General features: G+C 40.0%; 1 protein-coding gene across 1 annotated transcript in view; it reads left to right on the forward strand.

The window, feature by feature from the left end:
* Window positions 1-16,109, forward strand: part of pggt1b (protein geranylgeranyltransferase type I, beta subunit) — a 35,778-nt gene extending 19,669 nt beyond the window's left edge. The window contains exons 6-9 of the mRNA XM_060931897.1: window positions 3,865-3,910; window positions 4,581-4,765; window positions 10,843-10,951; window positions 15,029-16,109. Coding sequence (XP_060787880.1) covers window positions 3,865-3,910; window positions 4,581-4,765; window positions 10,843-10,951; window positions 15,029-15,177 — 489 coding nt within the window. The 3' untranslated portion in view covers window positions 15,178-16,109. The remainder of the gene's footprint in view (window positions 1-3,864; window positions 3,911-4,580; window positions 4,766-10,842; window positions 10,952-15,028) is intronic.
* Window positions 16,110-16,794: the final 685 nt, after the last annotated feature.

Genomic DNA, 16,794 nt, shown 5'->3' on the forward strand with positions numbered 1-16,794 from the left:
GAAGAATACTTACTGGACTTTATTTTTCAAGGAAAAAAGGTGGAGGATATTTTTCAGACAGAGGGGGGAACCCTGCAGAAGCTAGCATCCATACAAAGATGTGGAAAAAAAAGATGCCCTGTGTTGCAGATTTGCTCTCCCCTAGCTATAAATGAATAAATGCTCTTAAGATGGTGGGATTTTCAGGGTACTAATCCTCTTAAGGAGCATATTTTGGTGTTCCCAGGGGCTGAGAAATAGAAAAGACATGGTTGTAAATATTTGCTTGTAAAAGATTGCAAATGATTTCTTGGCTCTGTTTAACTTCCATGTGCTCTTCTCACGAATGAGGATGTAGAGAGGAACAGTTTCTTTTTCTCTTCTTGTTTTAAGCGGAGGCCATTGTTTTGCTTTATGGTCTTTTCTGGTATCGTGTTGCTGTGTTTCCTCTGATCCAGTGTGCAGTGAAAAGAGTCGCATACATTTCAGATTTACTCTGGGATTACATAAGTGACATTAACTGTTTATTTAAACAAGTCGGGTTTAGGGACTGTTTCATGTGGAATTTTCAGGCTATTTAAATTCAGTAGGCCATATCAAAGTGAAATTGAATAGTTGGCTGTGTCTAAATAAAACAGCATGTGACTAATTTAGCTAAACAAATCACGGATGACTTTTTGATGATGCACCGAGTGTTCAAATGATGTGTCTGTGTAATTGGATTCGACTGAACGCGTTGCACAGATAAAATAGAGATTTTCGATCCAAGGTTCAGGATTCAACAGACCGTATAATAAAAGTACAGTGGTGCTTGAAAATTTGCGAACCCTTTAGAATTGTCTATATTTCTGCATAAATATGACCTAAAACAACATCAGATTTTCACACAAGTCCTAAAAGTAAGGAGAACCCAGTTAAACAAATGAGACAAAAATATTATACTTGGTAATTTATTTATTGAGGAAGATGATCCAATATTACGCATCTGTGAGTGGCAAAAGTATGTGAACCTTTGCTTTCAGTATCTGCTGTGACCCCCTTGTGCAGCAATAACTGCAACTAAACGTTTCCGGTAACTGTTGATCAGTCCTGCACACCGGCTTGGAGGAATTTTAGCCCATTCCTCCGTACAGAACAGCTTCAACTCTGGGATGTTGGTGGGTTTCCTCACATGAACTGCTCGCTTCAGGTCCTTCCACAACATTTCGATTGGATTAAGGTCAGGACTGTGACTTGGCCATTCCAAAACATTAACTTTATTCTTCTTTAACCATTCTTTGGTAGAACGACTTGTGTGCTTAGGGTCGTTGTCTTGCTGCATGACCCACCTTCTCTTGAGATTCAGTTCATGGACAGATGTACTGACATTTTCCTTGAGAATTTGCTGGTATAATTCAGAGTTCCTTGTTCCATCAATGATGGCAAGCTGTCCTGGCCCAGACGCAGCAAAGCGGGCCCAAACCATGATACTACCACCACCACGTTTCACAGATGGGATAAGATTCTTATGCTGGAATGCATCATTTTCCTTTCTCCAAACATAACGCTTATCATTGAAACCAAAAAGTTCTATTTTGGTCTCATCCGTCCACAAAACATGTTTCCAATAGCCTTCTGGCTTGTCCACGTGATCCTTAGCAAACTGCAGATGAGCAGCAATGTTCGTTTTGGAGAGCAGTGGCTTTCTCCTTGCAACCCTGCCATGCACACCATTGTTGTTCAGTGTTCTCCTGATGGTGGACTCGTGAACATTAACATTAGCCAATGTGAGAGAGGCCTTCAGTTGCTTAGAAGTTACCCTGGGGTTCTTTGTGACCTCGCTGACTATTACATGCCTTGCTCTTGGAGTGATCTTTGTTGGTCGACCACTCCTGGGGAGGGTAACAATGGTCTTGAATTCCCTCCATTTGTACACAATCTGTCTGACTGTGGATTGGTGGAGTCCAAACTTTTTGAGATGGTTTTGTAACCTTTTCCAGCCTGATGAGCATCAACAACGCTTTTTCTGAGGTCCTCAGAAATCTCCTTTGTTCGTGCCATGATACACTTCCACAAACATGTGTTGTGAAGATCAGACTTTGATAGATCCCTGTTCTTTAAATAAAACCGGGTGCCCACTCACGCCTGATTTCAATCAATGGGATGGCAAACACCTGACTAATTTCACCTTCAAATTAACTGCTAATCCTAAAGGTTCATACTTTTGCCATTCACGGATATGTAATATTGGATCATTTTCCTCAATAAATAAATGACCAAGTATAATATTTTTGTCTGCTTTGTTTAACTGGGTTCTCTTTATCTACTTTTAGGACTTGTGTGAAAATCTGATGATGTCAGATTTTTGCAGAAATATAGAAAATTCTAAAGGGTTCACAAACTTTTGAGCACCACTGTAAACTATTCACCATAAAATATTACATGAGGTATCAGAAATATTTCAACTTGATTAACCCTGCATTCCCTCTGAAAAAGTAGGTTCCTCTTGACTGCAAATCTAGGGGGTTATAAAACGCTCGATCTCCTAAGCACACCTGTTTTTATGTCACTTGCACTGAAGTAAATACCGTCGGGGAAGTAATATGCAAGTATCAGGCGGTCATCCGGTCTTCAGGACATGGTACAAATGAATAATTCCCCAGTACTTCAGAACACTAAGGCCCACTTTGCTAAACGAAGCCTGCTTCACCTCTGTCTTTGGGGCAAAATAAATGTAATCAAAATAATGGCATCCTCTGAGTGATGTTTTTTTTAATCATACCTACATCATTATTCAAACAATACAATCAGCTAGTAAAGGATTTTATATGGAATTTGGAAGAAAGCAAAAATAAGTCTCAATCGATTGTATGTCACAAAAGGGAAAGGGGGACTGGTGGTCCTGAACATTGAGGTATATTACAGTATATTGCGTTTGGGATGGTCAGATTGGGTAAACCTTGGCCATTACAAAATGGTGTTCAAGCAGAGTGGACGGAGTTAGACAACAGTCATCTCTCTCGCTTTCACCTTATACATGCGGGTTTTTTTGTTTGTTTGTTTTTTAAAAAAGGCTGAATTTATTGGAAAGGACGTATTAACCCTATATTTGAACTTGCATGACATTTTTGTATAAAGTACACAAAATGGTTCAGCTTTGTCAATATAAGGGCATTTATTCATCACCATGGAAAAGCCCTTCAATTAAAATAGGAAAAGAAACTGTAGACTGGAAAACACCTGCATGCACGTCTCAAAATGGTCATCTGTGTTTTACAGAATGGCAGCAAATGTATTTAATGGGAAAAATGAAAATCTAAGAACAGCTAATATGGGGAAGAGACCAGGATGTTTGGGAGAATCCTGTCTCTCAAGTAAATGTACATGTTTCTAAATAATTCCGATATTACAGAACTCTGGTCAGACTTCAGAAACTGGGGCTACTGTCATACATAAAATAATGAGTGCAGGAAATGCAATAATTAGAAGAGGATTACAGTCATAACCTTGTTTATTTCCTTTAGTCTATTAACGGACTTGGTTAGCAAATGAGCTGGCTTGACATTATTACATCTTGACATTATGTCTTGACATTATTAGCTAATGCACTTTATAGCGTAGTCAGTAACATGGGACTGGGCAGCACACTGGAGCTTTTCACTTGATTTATCGTTACTCCATCCCTGTCTTTACAAAAGTACTCAAGTAAAAGGTACTACAAATTTATACCACGAGTACAGTTTATTCCAAAGTTAAAGCAGTAATTTAAATGTTAAGCCAGACAAGTAAAAAACCACTGCATACTAATACTAGAGTTATTTCCTTTGGTTGTTTTGTCTCTTATGTATTTTGTGGACTTAACCGTATGAGTTATGTAACCCCTTCCGATTTTATCGTTCATTTCAGTCTTACGACAACGGCATTGGTCAAGGAGCTGGCTTGGAGTCTCATGGTGAGTAAAGCTTCTTGCAAATACTAGATCACCCACACAAATGGACATGCACACATCAGCCTCTTCAGGATGTGCCTGCCATGTGTTTGTTCCTTGTAGCTGTTTGTTGAGAACAAGTTGCATTCTCTTTTACGATCTATTCATCTTCCCTGAATAGTCGTAGCTCGTTTGAGTTTCGACAGCTACTGTGATCACTGTGTGATTCAACAAAAGATCACAGGATGTTGCTGACAGTTTCTTTGATCTTCCCAAAGCTCCACCTTTAGTAGTAACTCACCAGTCAGGCATTATTATTTAGAGGAATGTCCCAGGAAGTGAAATCTAAATGGACAAGAAAGTAGTGCTTCAGGCATTTGTGACTTTACTCCTCCAAGTTTGACCAGACAGGTTTTGTTACAGTTAGCGCTTTGCACTTAGCCTCAAGCATGCGGTTAATCAGTTGAAGTGGAATCTCAGTAAATGTACATTCTTAAACTGTAGCAAAACCTCTCGAGGTTTCTTGTCTATTCTAACATTTATGCCATCATATCAACATCATGAATATATTTCAGTTCTCATTATGAGGGACCGTTTCAAATGGAAGTGCGGACTTCAGTCTGGCTGACTGAAAATCCACATGCTATCATTATCATATGGTATTATTATTATTACTGTGTCACTCTTTCCTTAGGTGGCTCCACATTCTGTGCCATAGCCACGCTGTGTCTGATGGGTAAATTAGAGGAGATGTTCAGCGAGCGAGAACTGAACCGAATACGCAGGTGGTGCATCCTCAGGCAACAGAATGGTTTCCACGGACGCCCCAATAAACCTGTGGATACATGTTACTCATTCTGGGTGGGAGCGACACTGGAGGTAATTGAAAGCCTGAGTTTCTGGCATCCATTCCCCCCCCCCCCCCCCCCCCCCCCCCTTAGGATTTGTTCCAGCAAATATTCAGAAACTGCAGGCAAGTCAAACAATATGGATGGGACGTTATGGAAAAAATGAGGCATATTTGTTTGCATTTGTGGCAGGTAAAGCTTTTGGAAAGTTAGAATTTTGCTGACACCACCGTGTGTACTGATGCAGGCAAGTTGGAGGATGAAATATTGAGCTGAGATTCAGTAAAGCTGTTGCTGTGAATTCTCTCTCTATCCATCAAACATAAATACGTGCACCACCAGTGACGCTGGAAAATGGTAAATGATTACGGTGTGTTTCCTCTCTTAGTGGTCACCCAGATATCCGTTACATCTGTGAATAAAAAAAAAAAACTCTATAATAAAATCACGAGTGCATCTCAGACAATTAGAATATCATGAAAAAGTTCAATATTTTTCATCAGTAATTTAAGAAAGTGAAAATTGTATATATTCTAGACTCATTACAAGTAAACTAAAATGTTTCAAGCATTTTTATTTTTAATTTTTATTTTGGTAATTATGGCCTACAGTGCAAAAAATCTCAAAATATTTCAAGTTTGAGTAAAACAGTTAAATACCGTGTATCTCTCAGTCTCGTTCAGTACACACAGCCACAGTCATGGGGAAGACTGCTGACTTGATAGTTGTCCAGAAGATGATCATCGACATCCTCCATAAGGAGGATAAACCACAGAAGGTCCCTGCTGAAAAGGTGCACAAGCAACAAGGATGACCTTCACAAGGAGTGGACTGAGGCTGGTGTCGGTGCATGAAGAGCCACCACGCACAGACGTCTTCAGGAAAGGGGCTACAACTGTCGCATTCCTAATATCAAGCCACTCCTGAACCAGAGACAATGACAAAAGTTTCTTACCTGGGCTAAGAAGAGAAAGAACTGGACTGTTGCTCAGTGGGGAAGCCATGGCCTAATGGTTAGAGAAGCAGCTTTGGCACTAAGCCCAAGTTTACATTAGACCGTATCAGCGGATCATCAGATTAACGTTTTTAAAACGATTAGTGTGCACACAGCAACACCAATACACGATTTGCGTGCACACAGCAACGCCAATACACGGATACGCTCGGCTCCGCAGGCATCCTGCGCTCCAAATCACTCCGCCCTGAACAGCGAGTGCCCTCTGGAGGGTGCGCACTCCGGCCCTGCGCAGCTCACAGAGCACGCGAGTGAAGTGCACAAGCCACGATTCGGGACTGAGCCGCTGTGTGTGTGATCCCAGCGCACATCACTTACCACTTGCAAGTGGAAGGATGGCAAGCCTAAAGACAATCATAACTACACAATGGGCAGTATTTGCATCAGTATTTGCAGTATTTTCATACTTTTATACTCTTTAATGAAAGGTGATACAAGGTGGAAGTCCGCGCCGTTTTTCAGCAGTCGCGTCACATGACCAACGCCAGCGAATCAGGAAGGTGGATGTCACAGTGACGTTGTCCAATGAGACGCCAGCTAGAGCTCAGCACAGCGTATCCGCGTATTCTGAATGTTTACACAGTACCGGAGCTGACATGATCTGGATTGAATACGTGGACGCTGGCGGATTCCCGTTTCCCGGCGTTTCCAGGCGGTTTAATGTAAGCGGACAGTGCATCCGCGAAGAAAACGAGACCGATACGGTCTAATGTAAACGTAGCCTAAAAGATTGCTGGTTTGATTCCCTGGACCAGCAGGAATGGCTGAAGTGCCCCTAAGCAATGCACCCAACCCCCAACTGCTCCCCAGGCTGCTCTGGGTGTCTTGTATGTCGCTCTGGATAAGAACGTCTGCTAAATGCCTGCAATGCAATGGTCCAAAGTCCTCTTTTCAGATGAAAGTAAATGTTGTACAGTATTTGATTTGGAAATCAAGGTCCTAGAGTCTGCAGGAAGAGTGGAGAGGCACAAAGGTGTTTGAAGTCCAGTGTGAAGTTTCCGCAGTCTGTGATGATTTGGGGTGCCGTGTCATCTGCTGGTGTTGGTCCACTGCAGGGCTGCAATGATTCACTAAAACACCGATTCGATTCACGATTCAGACCCTTTGATTCAATTCGATTCTGCAACTAAATATAAAGGACAAACAGACCTCAGGTTTTAAACTTTTAATCAACATCCCATTGAAAATTTGTCTGGGAAGATGAAAACTTTCCAAATGCTGACTAGGGAACAGGATATGTAAAGTCTAAAATGCTTAAAACAAAATATATAAAATAAGTTAAAATCAGGATATTTTAGCAACTTGTATTGATGAATTCCTGAGCACTGAGTATCAGTCACTCTCACTCACAAAGGCCTTCCTGTTCAAAGAGAGTTATTTAATATTTATGCATATTCAGAACAATTCAATTAGTACTGTCAGTACACTAGTACAGGTAATGGTAGTAACTCGGCAACATGTTAAAACTGTTTCGTTGCAGCCCTACAGGCCATGTTGTGTGGCCAGGTTTAAGGTGTGGGCGAAACAGCCAACATGTGGCTCGAAACCAGCCTCCTTCACTGCACGGACAGTGTTGCTGACATTGTCAGTTGCTATGGCAGGGCCCCTCCCATTTCTTACAATTTTCTAGTCATCTGCAGTGTCTTTCAAATAGTTTGCCAAATTCTCAGCTGTATGTGCTTTGCTGAACTTCCTTGTTTGTAGAGTGTAGTTCTCTAGCTGCCAGTCGTTGTTGACAAAATAGGCTGTCGCTGCCACATAGTTTTCAGTAACTCGAGGTGTCCACGAATCCATTGTCATGGAAATACTGTCAGCACTTGCTTCCTGCTTTTTCACCCTTTCACTGTCTGCATGATATCTGGTATTACAGTTTTGCTGAAATATGTCTGACTAGGAGGGCTGTACTGTGGTGTAGTGGTTAGCGCTGTCGCCTCACAGCAAGAAGGTCCTGGGTTCGAGCCCAGCAGCCAGCGAGGGCCTTTCTGTGTGGAGTTTGCATGTTCTCCCCGTGTCTACGTGGGTTTCCTCCGGGTGCTCCGGTTTCCCCCACAGTCCAAAGACATGCAGGTTAGGTTAACTGGTGACTCTAAATTGACCGTAGGTGTGAATGTGAGTGTGAATGGTTGTCTGTGTCTATGTGTCAGCCCTGTGATGACCTGGCGACTTGTCCAGGGTGTACCCTGCCTTTCGCCCGTAGTCAGCTGGGATAGGCTCCAGCTTGCCTGCGACCCTGTCGGACAGGATAAGCGACGACAGATGATGGATGGATGGATAGATGTCCTACTAGGAATGGAATATCTTGGCTCAAGGACATTTTATCATGTTTTTAAACCCGTCATTCTGTATGGGAGAGTATGGGCGAGGTAGCCACCAATAGCCTTCGAAATAGCTTTATTTCTAGTTTCATTCAGTTTTGGTCTGTTGACATCATCAGTCAGTTTTAACTGTCCCTGCGTACCTGATTTTACTACTTTTCATAACACTTTCAGTTTTCAATTCGGTGGCACTTACTTCGTTTACATCCATGTTGTGTTTTCGCTTTAAATGATTTGCGAGGTTTGTAGTTGACCCTCCCTTATACTTCACATCAACATAACATGTGCGGCACGTTGCTGTGTCCTTCGTGTCTTCTCAAAACCAAGACTGTAGCCAAACGTTCGATTTAAGATGAGACACAGGATCTTTAAGCTTGGCTTCTGCCATTTTGGTGGCCAGCAACAGCGTTGCCATATGAAGTGTCGGCTACTCTGATTGGACAAGAGCAAGGACCCAAACCAATCATATTTCACCTTTTATTTAGAAGCAAAGCTGTGCTCTATTCTGGCCGATCGCTTTCTCGCATCGATTTAACCATGTAAGTGTAATGGTTACGTGGTAAGTCTGTTTATAAATCAGTAAAAATTGAAATGTTGCAGAATCGAACCGAAAATACAGCTACATGGATCAATAATCGGTACGGCAGGTATGAACTCAATTTTCGGTGCACCGTGGTGAATCGTTGCAGCCCTAGTCCACTGTGTGTTATCAAGTCCAAAGTCAACGCAGCTGTCTACCGGGAGATTTTAGAGCACTTCATGCTTCTATCTGCTGACAAGCTTTCTGGAGATGCTGATTTCCTTTTCCAGCAAGACTTAGAACCTGCTCACAGTGTCAAAACTGCTACCAAATGGTAGTAATGGCTGACCATGATATTACTGCGCTTGACCGGCAGGCCAACTCGCCTGACCTGATCCCCATCGAGAATCTATGGGATATTGCCAAGAGGATGATGAGAAACACCGACCCAAAAATACAGATGAGCTGAAGGCTGCTATCAAAACAGCCTGGGCTTCAATAACACCTCAGCAGTGCCACAGGCTGATTGCCTCCATGCCATGCTGTATTGATGCAGTAATTTGTGGTAAAGAAGCCCCAACCAAGTATTGAGTGTCAAAATAAGCATACTTTTCAGAAGTTGGAGATTTCTGTATTCTGAATCCTTTTTTTGATTGATCTTCGGAAATATTCTAATAATCTGAGATCCTGGATTTCTGATTTTCTTGAGCTTTTAGCCATAATCACCAAAATAAAAAATGCTCGAAATATTTCACTTTTTACATGTTATGAATACAGTATAGAATGCATGAAAGTTTACCTTTTTGAATTAAGTTATGAAAAAATGAACTTTTTCACGATATTCGAATTGTTTGAGATGCACTAGTAGACAGAAACCACATCCTTACTTGGTCCATGATTCCTCCCACTGAAATGTTACTTTAAGAGCATGCGTTCTTCAGTGTGTATTGTCTGCGTTTGATTTATTGATTACGTCAGTTAGAAGAATGTGCGTTTGTCCTGAACAGAGACCTTCCACTGTTGGTGTGAGTTCTCTTCTGTGAGGAAACAGAGCAAATGATTGTTTATATTCCAGCAAACTGTTCCAGCAAATGACTGTGGTGTTTTACTCGTAAATGGATATTCAGGGTTTGCTCTATAAATTTTTGGGTTATATGATTAGATCTATGGCACCATGGTACACCACATTATGCTGGAAATAAACAATAGTACAACTCTTTTCAAAAGGTAGCACACAAATCAGGTACAATATTTTGATATTTAGTGCAGTGCCAGTGCTGTGTGTGATGTGATCAAAAACTGAATCATGTCACCATGTTTTCAACCATCTGAAAATCAGTGTTTTAATTTTCATATTAAAACACGACTGCTTCCACACCATCACTGGCTACAAACAGAGGCGTGTGCTTTACATCAGACCTGTGTATCTGATTGTGTTATGTAGGTTAAAGTGCATATCACGGGTAAATTCAGGAGCAAGATCAATGTAATTCTCCTATTTTATATTAAACTTTGGCCAAATATTTGTCACATTTTGCATTTTGTGCAATATTTTACCTTGCGCAATACCAGAAAAATTCAGTTGAAATCAAGCCATTTGAGGTGAATTGGTCCGCCTCTGAAAAAACTTGGCATTTGGATTTCCCGGCAAACATTGATTTTCGTGACGTCGCGTGCGGGACGCCTCCCTCTGAATCCTACGTCAGCGCTGGTTTGTTTATGAGAAAACGACCTGGTGGTTTTCTGTAAATTTCTTCAACGTTATCACGTAATTATTAAAATGGTTAACAGATGTATCATAGGAGGGTGTAGCAACACCAATCTTGATGGGATTAGTACTCATCGTTCCCACATTGCGCTCAGGTGACAATTCCATATTTCAATGCAAAATTGCTCGCTGCTAAACTTGGTCTACACAGGCTGTGCACTGAAACTGCACAAGCTCTCTCAGCTTGCTGGCACTTCCACAGGTAACGTCACGAATCTGGCTCCAGACTCCCTTGGGATTTTTCCAGATGCGTTTTGTTGTTGTTTTTTTTCTGCTGTAGACAGATGGCCTTGTGCAAAATTACCCTTCTGGATGAGTGTGTAAAGGGACATTCTTTCATATAAAAACCCCCGAATTTGGTCCAGGATATGCACTTTAAAGTGTCCCAGCAGTCTAACTAGCTGTGTTGTATAATTCACTAGAATAGTTTATAGATGAATATGCCACCTCTCAGAAAGTATTTCAACTAAATCAAGCTTTTGCTTTTCAGCTCCTTGATGTATTTCAGTACACAGATTTTGAGAAGAACCGAAACTACATCATGTCAACTCAAGACAGTTTGGTGGGTGGATTTGCAAAATGGCCAGACAGCCATCCAGGTAGAATTACACCCACCCCCCACCCCGCTCCCTTTCTTTCTCTCTCTCTGCATTGACTATTGTCATCTGAAACCACACTGTAATTCAGTACATGGGGTGTGAATGTCTAATTAATGAGTTCAGGCTCAACCGAAACAGAATATGTTTAGGTTACTGGAAAATTTCTCTTCGTATTGACGCATCTGAGATGCTTTATCCAAGATCCTTTTTGGGAATCTATTCAAAACTTATATACTGGACATGGATTAGTTCCAGTCACTGGAGATTTCTGTCATATCACTGTACTGGAGATCACATTTGATACTGATGTGTACAAGTTTCCACAGAAAATAGACTTTCACATCATTGGCAGGATTTTTTTTTTTTTTAAGTACGTTAGTGTTAGTTTAAAAAAAAAATCAACCTAGTTTTTTTTTTTTTAACCTGGGTTCAAATTTTTAACCTAGTTCATAATTTCTAACCAAGGTAAAATTTTTGATAAGCTAAGATTCTTCAAAGGGATTTTCCATCACTTCTTTTGTCTCACTTTCTTCCATCCACTTCCTCTCTGTCTACACCTACCTTGTATTTCTTCTTGTTTGTCTGTTGACCTATTCCTATCAACCTAATTAGCATTTTTAAATACTTTTTTTTTTTATACTTAACTGAGAATCGAACTCAGAGCCTTCTGATTCTTAATCCAATACCTTAACCACTAGACCAGCGATAATTGCGATGGAAGGAGTGATGTATATTTTGTATAATAAATTATTTATTAATGAGTCCAGTCTTATTACATCATCAAGTAGTTTAAAATACAAAGTCTTCCCAAATCTTAACCCTAAGGATAAAGCGGCAAGAGATGATATGAGAAATTATGAACTGGGTTGAAAAATACTAACCTAGGTCGAAAAATTCCACCTGACCTACAATTCTGCCCTGTAACATTAGCTCTAGGATGTGAGGCATACATGAATTTTTAACTGTCCTGAGGTCACTAACGGGAGCAGTGCTTAGTGGAGAGGTTCTGCAAGGTTAAGGTTCACGCTTTTATTTTATTCATAATACAGACTATATTTTTGTGGGGTTTAAGTCACTTTAATTCTTAGCTAGTACCTCAAATCCAGTGAATTTGGAAAGTATTCAGACCACTTTTATTTTTGCACATTTTGTGTTATACATTTGATTCCAAATGGATTCAGTTTTCTTTTTTGGCCATCAGTCTACACGCAGTAACCCAAAACGAAAAGGTTTTGGAAATTCTTGCATATTTATTAAAATAAAGAAAAACTAAAATATTTACGAATTCATACCCTTTATTCAGTAGTCTAATGTATAGACAGTATTTACACAACAGTTAGCTCAGATCCACTAATTTGATTGGTTGAGTGCAGTTCCCAGAGCACTGGGACATTTCATTGTATTGCTCTGATTATCCAGTTCTAAACTGTTACTGCAGTAATGTTAGCGATATCATCAGCAGACATGGCAAACGATACTTTTCAAGAATATATAAAGTGGTGCTTGAGAGTTTGTGAACCCTTTAGAATTTTCTATATTTCTGCATAAATATGACCTAAAGCATCATCAGATTTTCACACAAGTCCTAAAAGTAGATAAAGAGAACCCAGTTAAACAAATGAGACAAATATTATACTTGGTCATTTATTTATTGAGGAAAATGATCCAATATTACATATCTGTGGGTGGCAAAAGTATGTGAACCTCTAGGATTAGCAGTTAATTTGAAGGTGAAATGAGAGTCAGGTGTTTTCAATCAATGGGATGACAATCAGGTGTGATTGGGCACCCTGTTTTATTTCAAGAACAGGGATCTATCAAAGTCTGAGCTTCACAACACATGTTTGTGGAAGTGTATCATGGCACGAACAAAGGAGATTTCTGAGGACCTCAGAAAAAGCGTTGTTGTTGCTCATCAGGCTGGAAAAGGTTACAAAATCATCTCCTAAAGAGTTTGGACTCCACCAATCCACAGTCAGACAGACTGTGTACAAATGGAAGAAATTCAAGACCATTGTTACCCTCCCCAGGAGTGGTTGACCAACAAAGATCACTCCAAGAGCAGGGCATGTAATAGTCGGCGAGGTCACAAAGGACCCCAGGGTAACTTCTAAGCAACTGAAGGCCTCTCTCACATTGGCTAATGTTCATGAGTCCACCATCAGGAGAACACTGAACAACAATGGTGTGGATGGCAGGGTTGCAAGGAGAAAGCCACTGCTCTCCAAAAAGAACATTGCTGCTCGTCTGCAGTTTGCTAAAGATCACGTGGACAAGCCAGAAGGCTATTGGAAAAATTTTTGGGGACGGATGAGACCAAAATAGAACTTTTTGGTTTAAATGAGAAGCGTTATGTTTGGAGAAAGGAAAACACTGCATTCCGGCATAAGAACCTTATCCCATCTGTGAAACATAGGTGGTGGTAGTATCATGATTTGGGCCTGTTTTGCTGCATCTGGGCCAGGATGGCTTGCCATCATTGATGGATCAATGAATTCTGAATTATACCAGCGAATTCTAAAGGAAAATGTCAGGACATCTGTCCATGAACTGAATCTCAAGAGAAGGTGGGTCATGCAGCAAGACAACGAGCCTAGGCACACAAGTCGTTCTACCAAAGAATGGTTAAAGAAGAATAAAGTTGATGTTTTGGAATGGCCAAGTCAAAGTCCTGACCTTAATCCAATCGAAATGTTGTGGAAGGACCTGAAGCGAGCAGTTCATGTGAGGAAACCCACCAACATCCCAGAGTTGAAGCTGTTCTGTATGGAGGAATGGGCTAAAATTCCTCCAAGCCGGTGTGCAGGACTGATCAACAGTTACCGGAAACATTTAGTTGCAGTTATTGCTGCACAAGGGGGTCACACCAAATACTGAAAGCAAAGGTTCACATACTTTTGCCACTCACATAATATTGGATTATTTTCCTCAATAAATAAATGACCAAGTATAATATTTTTGTCTCATTTGTTTAACTGGGTTCTCTTTATCTACTTTTAGGACTTGTGTGAAAATGTGATTGTTTTAGGTTATATTTATGCAGAAATATAGAAAATTCTAAAGGGTTCACACACTTTCAAGCACCACTGTACAGTACTTTTGACTTGAAATATGATGAAATGGAAGAAGGGATGCCAGTTTCACTGGAAGCACCTTTAACGGGAATGTACAAATCAGCGCGAGTTAGCTGACGTGCTGTAATTTGAGTGTGGAGTTTTCTGGATCCATTTCCATTCATGGAACATGAATAAATAGAATATTTGGCCATATCTTGTCCGAAATGTCACTTCGTCTCTTAATTTCTGTTTATAGAACTGTTGTATAAAACTAGTATTGCTCTCTTGCTCATGTAATATTGCTTAATTGTAAATCCTGTCAAATTAATTGAATTTTTCTCAGGTGGTTAATTTCTCGAGACCTCCAAACATACGTAAAGCAATCAGGATGTTCTTGAGCTCAATTTGGAGCGCCTGAGATTGTTTAGCTCAGTGGGAGATTTCTCAGTTTCTAATTTTGGAAATTTTCCTCATTTGCTTTGTCATTGTGGATTACTGTGTGTAGATTAATCGCAAAAAATACAATGCGCAAAAACTGACGGCATCTACAGACTTTCCAAACCCACACTGTATATTTAAAAGATTATCTCTCTTTATTTTGATCCGGTTTGGGATTACTCTCTGAGGAGAACCTGAAGGGATATACAGACATGTCCACAGTGATTATTTACATACTAATGAACCTTACAGTTCGAGTCCTTCCATGGTCTTTTCATTATATAATTCAATTGAGCGTACATGCGAAACAAAACAAAATCCTTTTTGCAGATGCTCCCTTGGGAGCAACAGGACAGCTAAAATGGACTTCATGCATTATTCATAATCTGTTAAAGAGGCCATGTTCTGCAGTTTACCAAATTCGGCTGATTTTCATGTCAATTTTGTTCTTGTACCCACAAAAGCTGGAAAGGCATCCGATATGAAAATTCTTAAGTTTTACTGTGTGTTGCTGAAATTTAGTGTGTGTTTGTTGTTCCACGTTCTCCTCTTCTCCTTTCTCTCATGACCACCTGCCTCTCAGACCCTCTGCACACCTATTTTGGCATCTGCGGCCTGTCTTTGATAGGCGAGCCCAGTCTGCTCAAGGTGCACCCGGCGCTGAACGTCAGCCACAGAGCCTTCGAGTGCATGCAGCAGCTGCACCGGACATGGAGGGCAAGCTGCACATGACAGCATGACGTACATCCATCCAGCCACAGCAGCCTCTGAATCATGTGCAAAGTTGCACCTCGTCCCTCTGAGCCCAGCTACATTCACCTTAGCAGTAGATAGAAACCAAGCTGACCATGGACTGTCTCCCATAATAGAGCCATGGAGGAGGCGATGAATAAATAATCGGGTCCAGCTTAATCAATTATTGAACCTGAAACTGTCAGTCACTGCTTAACCCATGCAGAACGTTGTTTGGGTCCTTCATGCATAAACAGGGCATATTGTTCCTCACCACCTTTCTTGGGAATGAGCTGCAGTCAGGTGCTTTGTTAGAGGTTGGTTAGATTCTTGAAACGTCCAATTTTCTGTTAATTCCGATGCTTTTGTTTGCTTTTGATACGTTTTACTTCAGTGTGTAAAACTCTTAAAAATAACCTCCATTTGACTATCTGTTCAAGCAAAATATTGTTCAACTCTTCTTTGTTACAATTGTGACAGTTGTCACAATACAATGTGATCTCTAATAACGTCACATGTATTTGAAATGTACTTTCTTTTCCAAAGCAAGTTATTGCATTGCTTTAGTCATGAACAGAGCACCTCTTCTCCTCAGTGAACGTGCCTCAGAGAAATCATTAATTGATGAACTCACCCTTCCTTCACCCCACCCCGTGTTCCTGCAAATTGACTTCCTTTCTCAAAAAGACACTTGAATGTGTTTCAGCAAAATTGGAGATTTTATTTTTTCTATATAAAATACCAATGTTAGAAATTATTTAAAAAAACAAAACAAAGCCTTTCTATAATTCTGAAATGCCAATACTGTAAATTACAATTTCAGCGTGAATAATAAATACTTGTCTTTCGTGTCAGAAGAACATTTATAACTGTGCCTGGAAGACAGTGCATATTTAAATGAGTAATAAATAAAGAATTGATTTTCTGTTTTATTCTGCTGCATTCAGTCATTATTCAGATGGGAAGCTTCTAAGAATTTCAAGTAAAGACCATATTTTCTGGGTCATTTAAAGATTTTATGCTGTAGCTAATACTTGCTTGGAACTATAGCTCATTTCAACATGATTTTACTCCAGACAGTGACATTGTTAGAGAAGATAATTTGGTTATTGGCAAAAAGTTTTCAACAGCTTATTTGCTTTCGCTGTCAAATTGCATGGAGATCACAACATTGTCTTCATATGTACATTAGATTAGCTGTCAGACTTTAGGTTTGGCACTGTATGAAAATTTCAGTGTAGAACTCAGTAGATTAGGATTATGAGTTTCAGTTTATCACACCATCTTTGAGGGTTACAATGAATTATATATAATAAGAACTGTGCAAATGATTTATGGGAGAAACTTCGAGAGTTCCAAAATATATATTTTTTAAAGGACTGCTTTTAATACACTAAAAATGATGGGCTGATTTTACTTTTAAATTAGTGCAACATTTTTGCATCCATAATTTTATGTAGAAAATGATAATTTTGGGGTCATTTTTACACATAAAATTAAGCTGAGTTTACTAAAAAAAAAAAAAAAAATCTGAATTTCACTTCCTGTCTTTACTTAAAAATATAGGTTTCTCCAGCCAGTAAAATTAAGCTGTTTCATTTCGACTTTCTTAATATT

Source organism: Neoarius graeffei, chromosome 10 (assembly GCF_027579695.1).
Source record: "Neoarius graeffei isolate fNeoGra1 chromosome 10, fNeoGra1.pri, whole genome shotgun sequence".
NCBI lineage: Eukaryota > Metazoa > Chordata > Actinopteri > Siluriformes > Ariidae > Neoarius > Neoarius graeffei.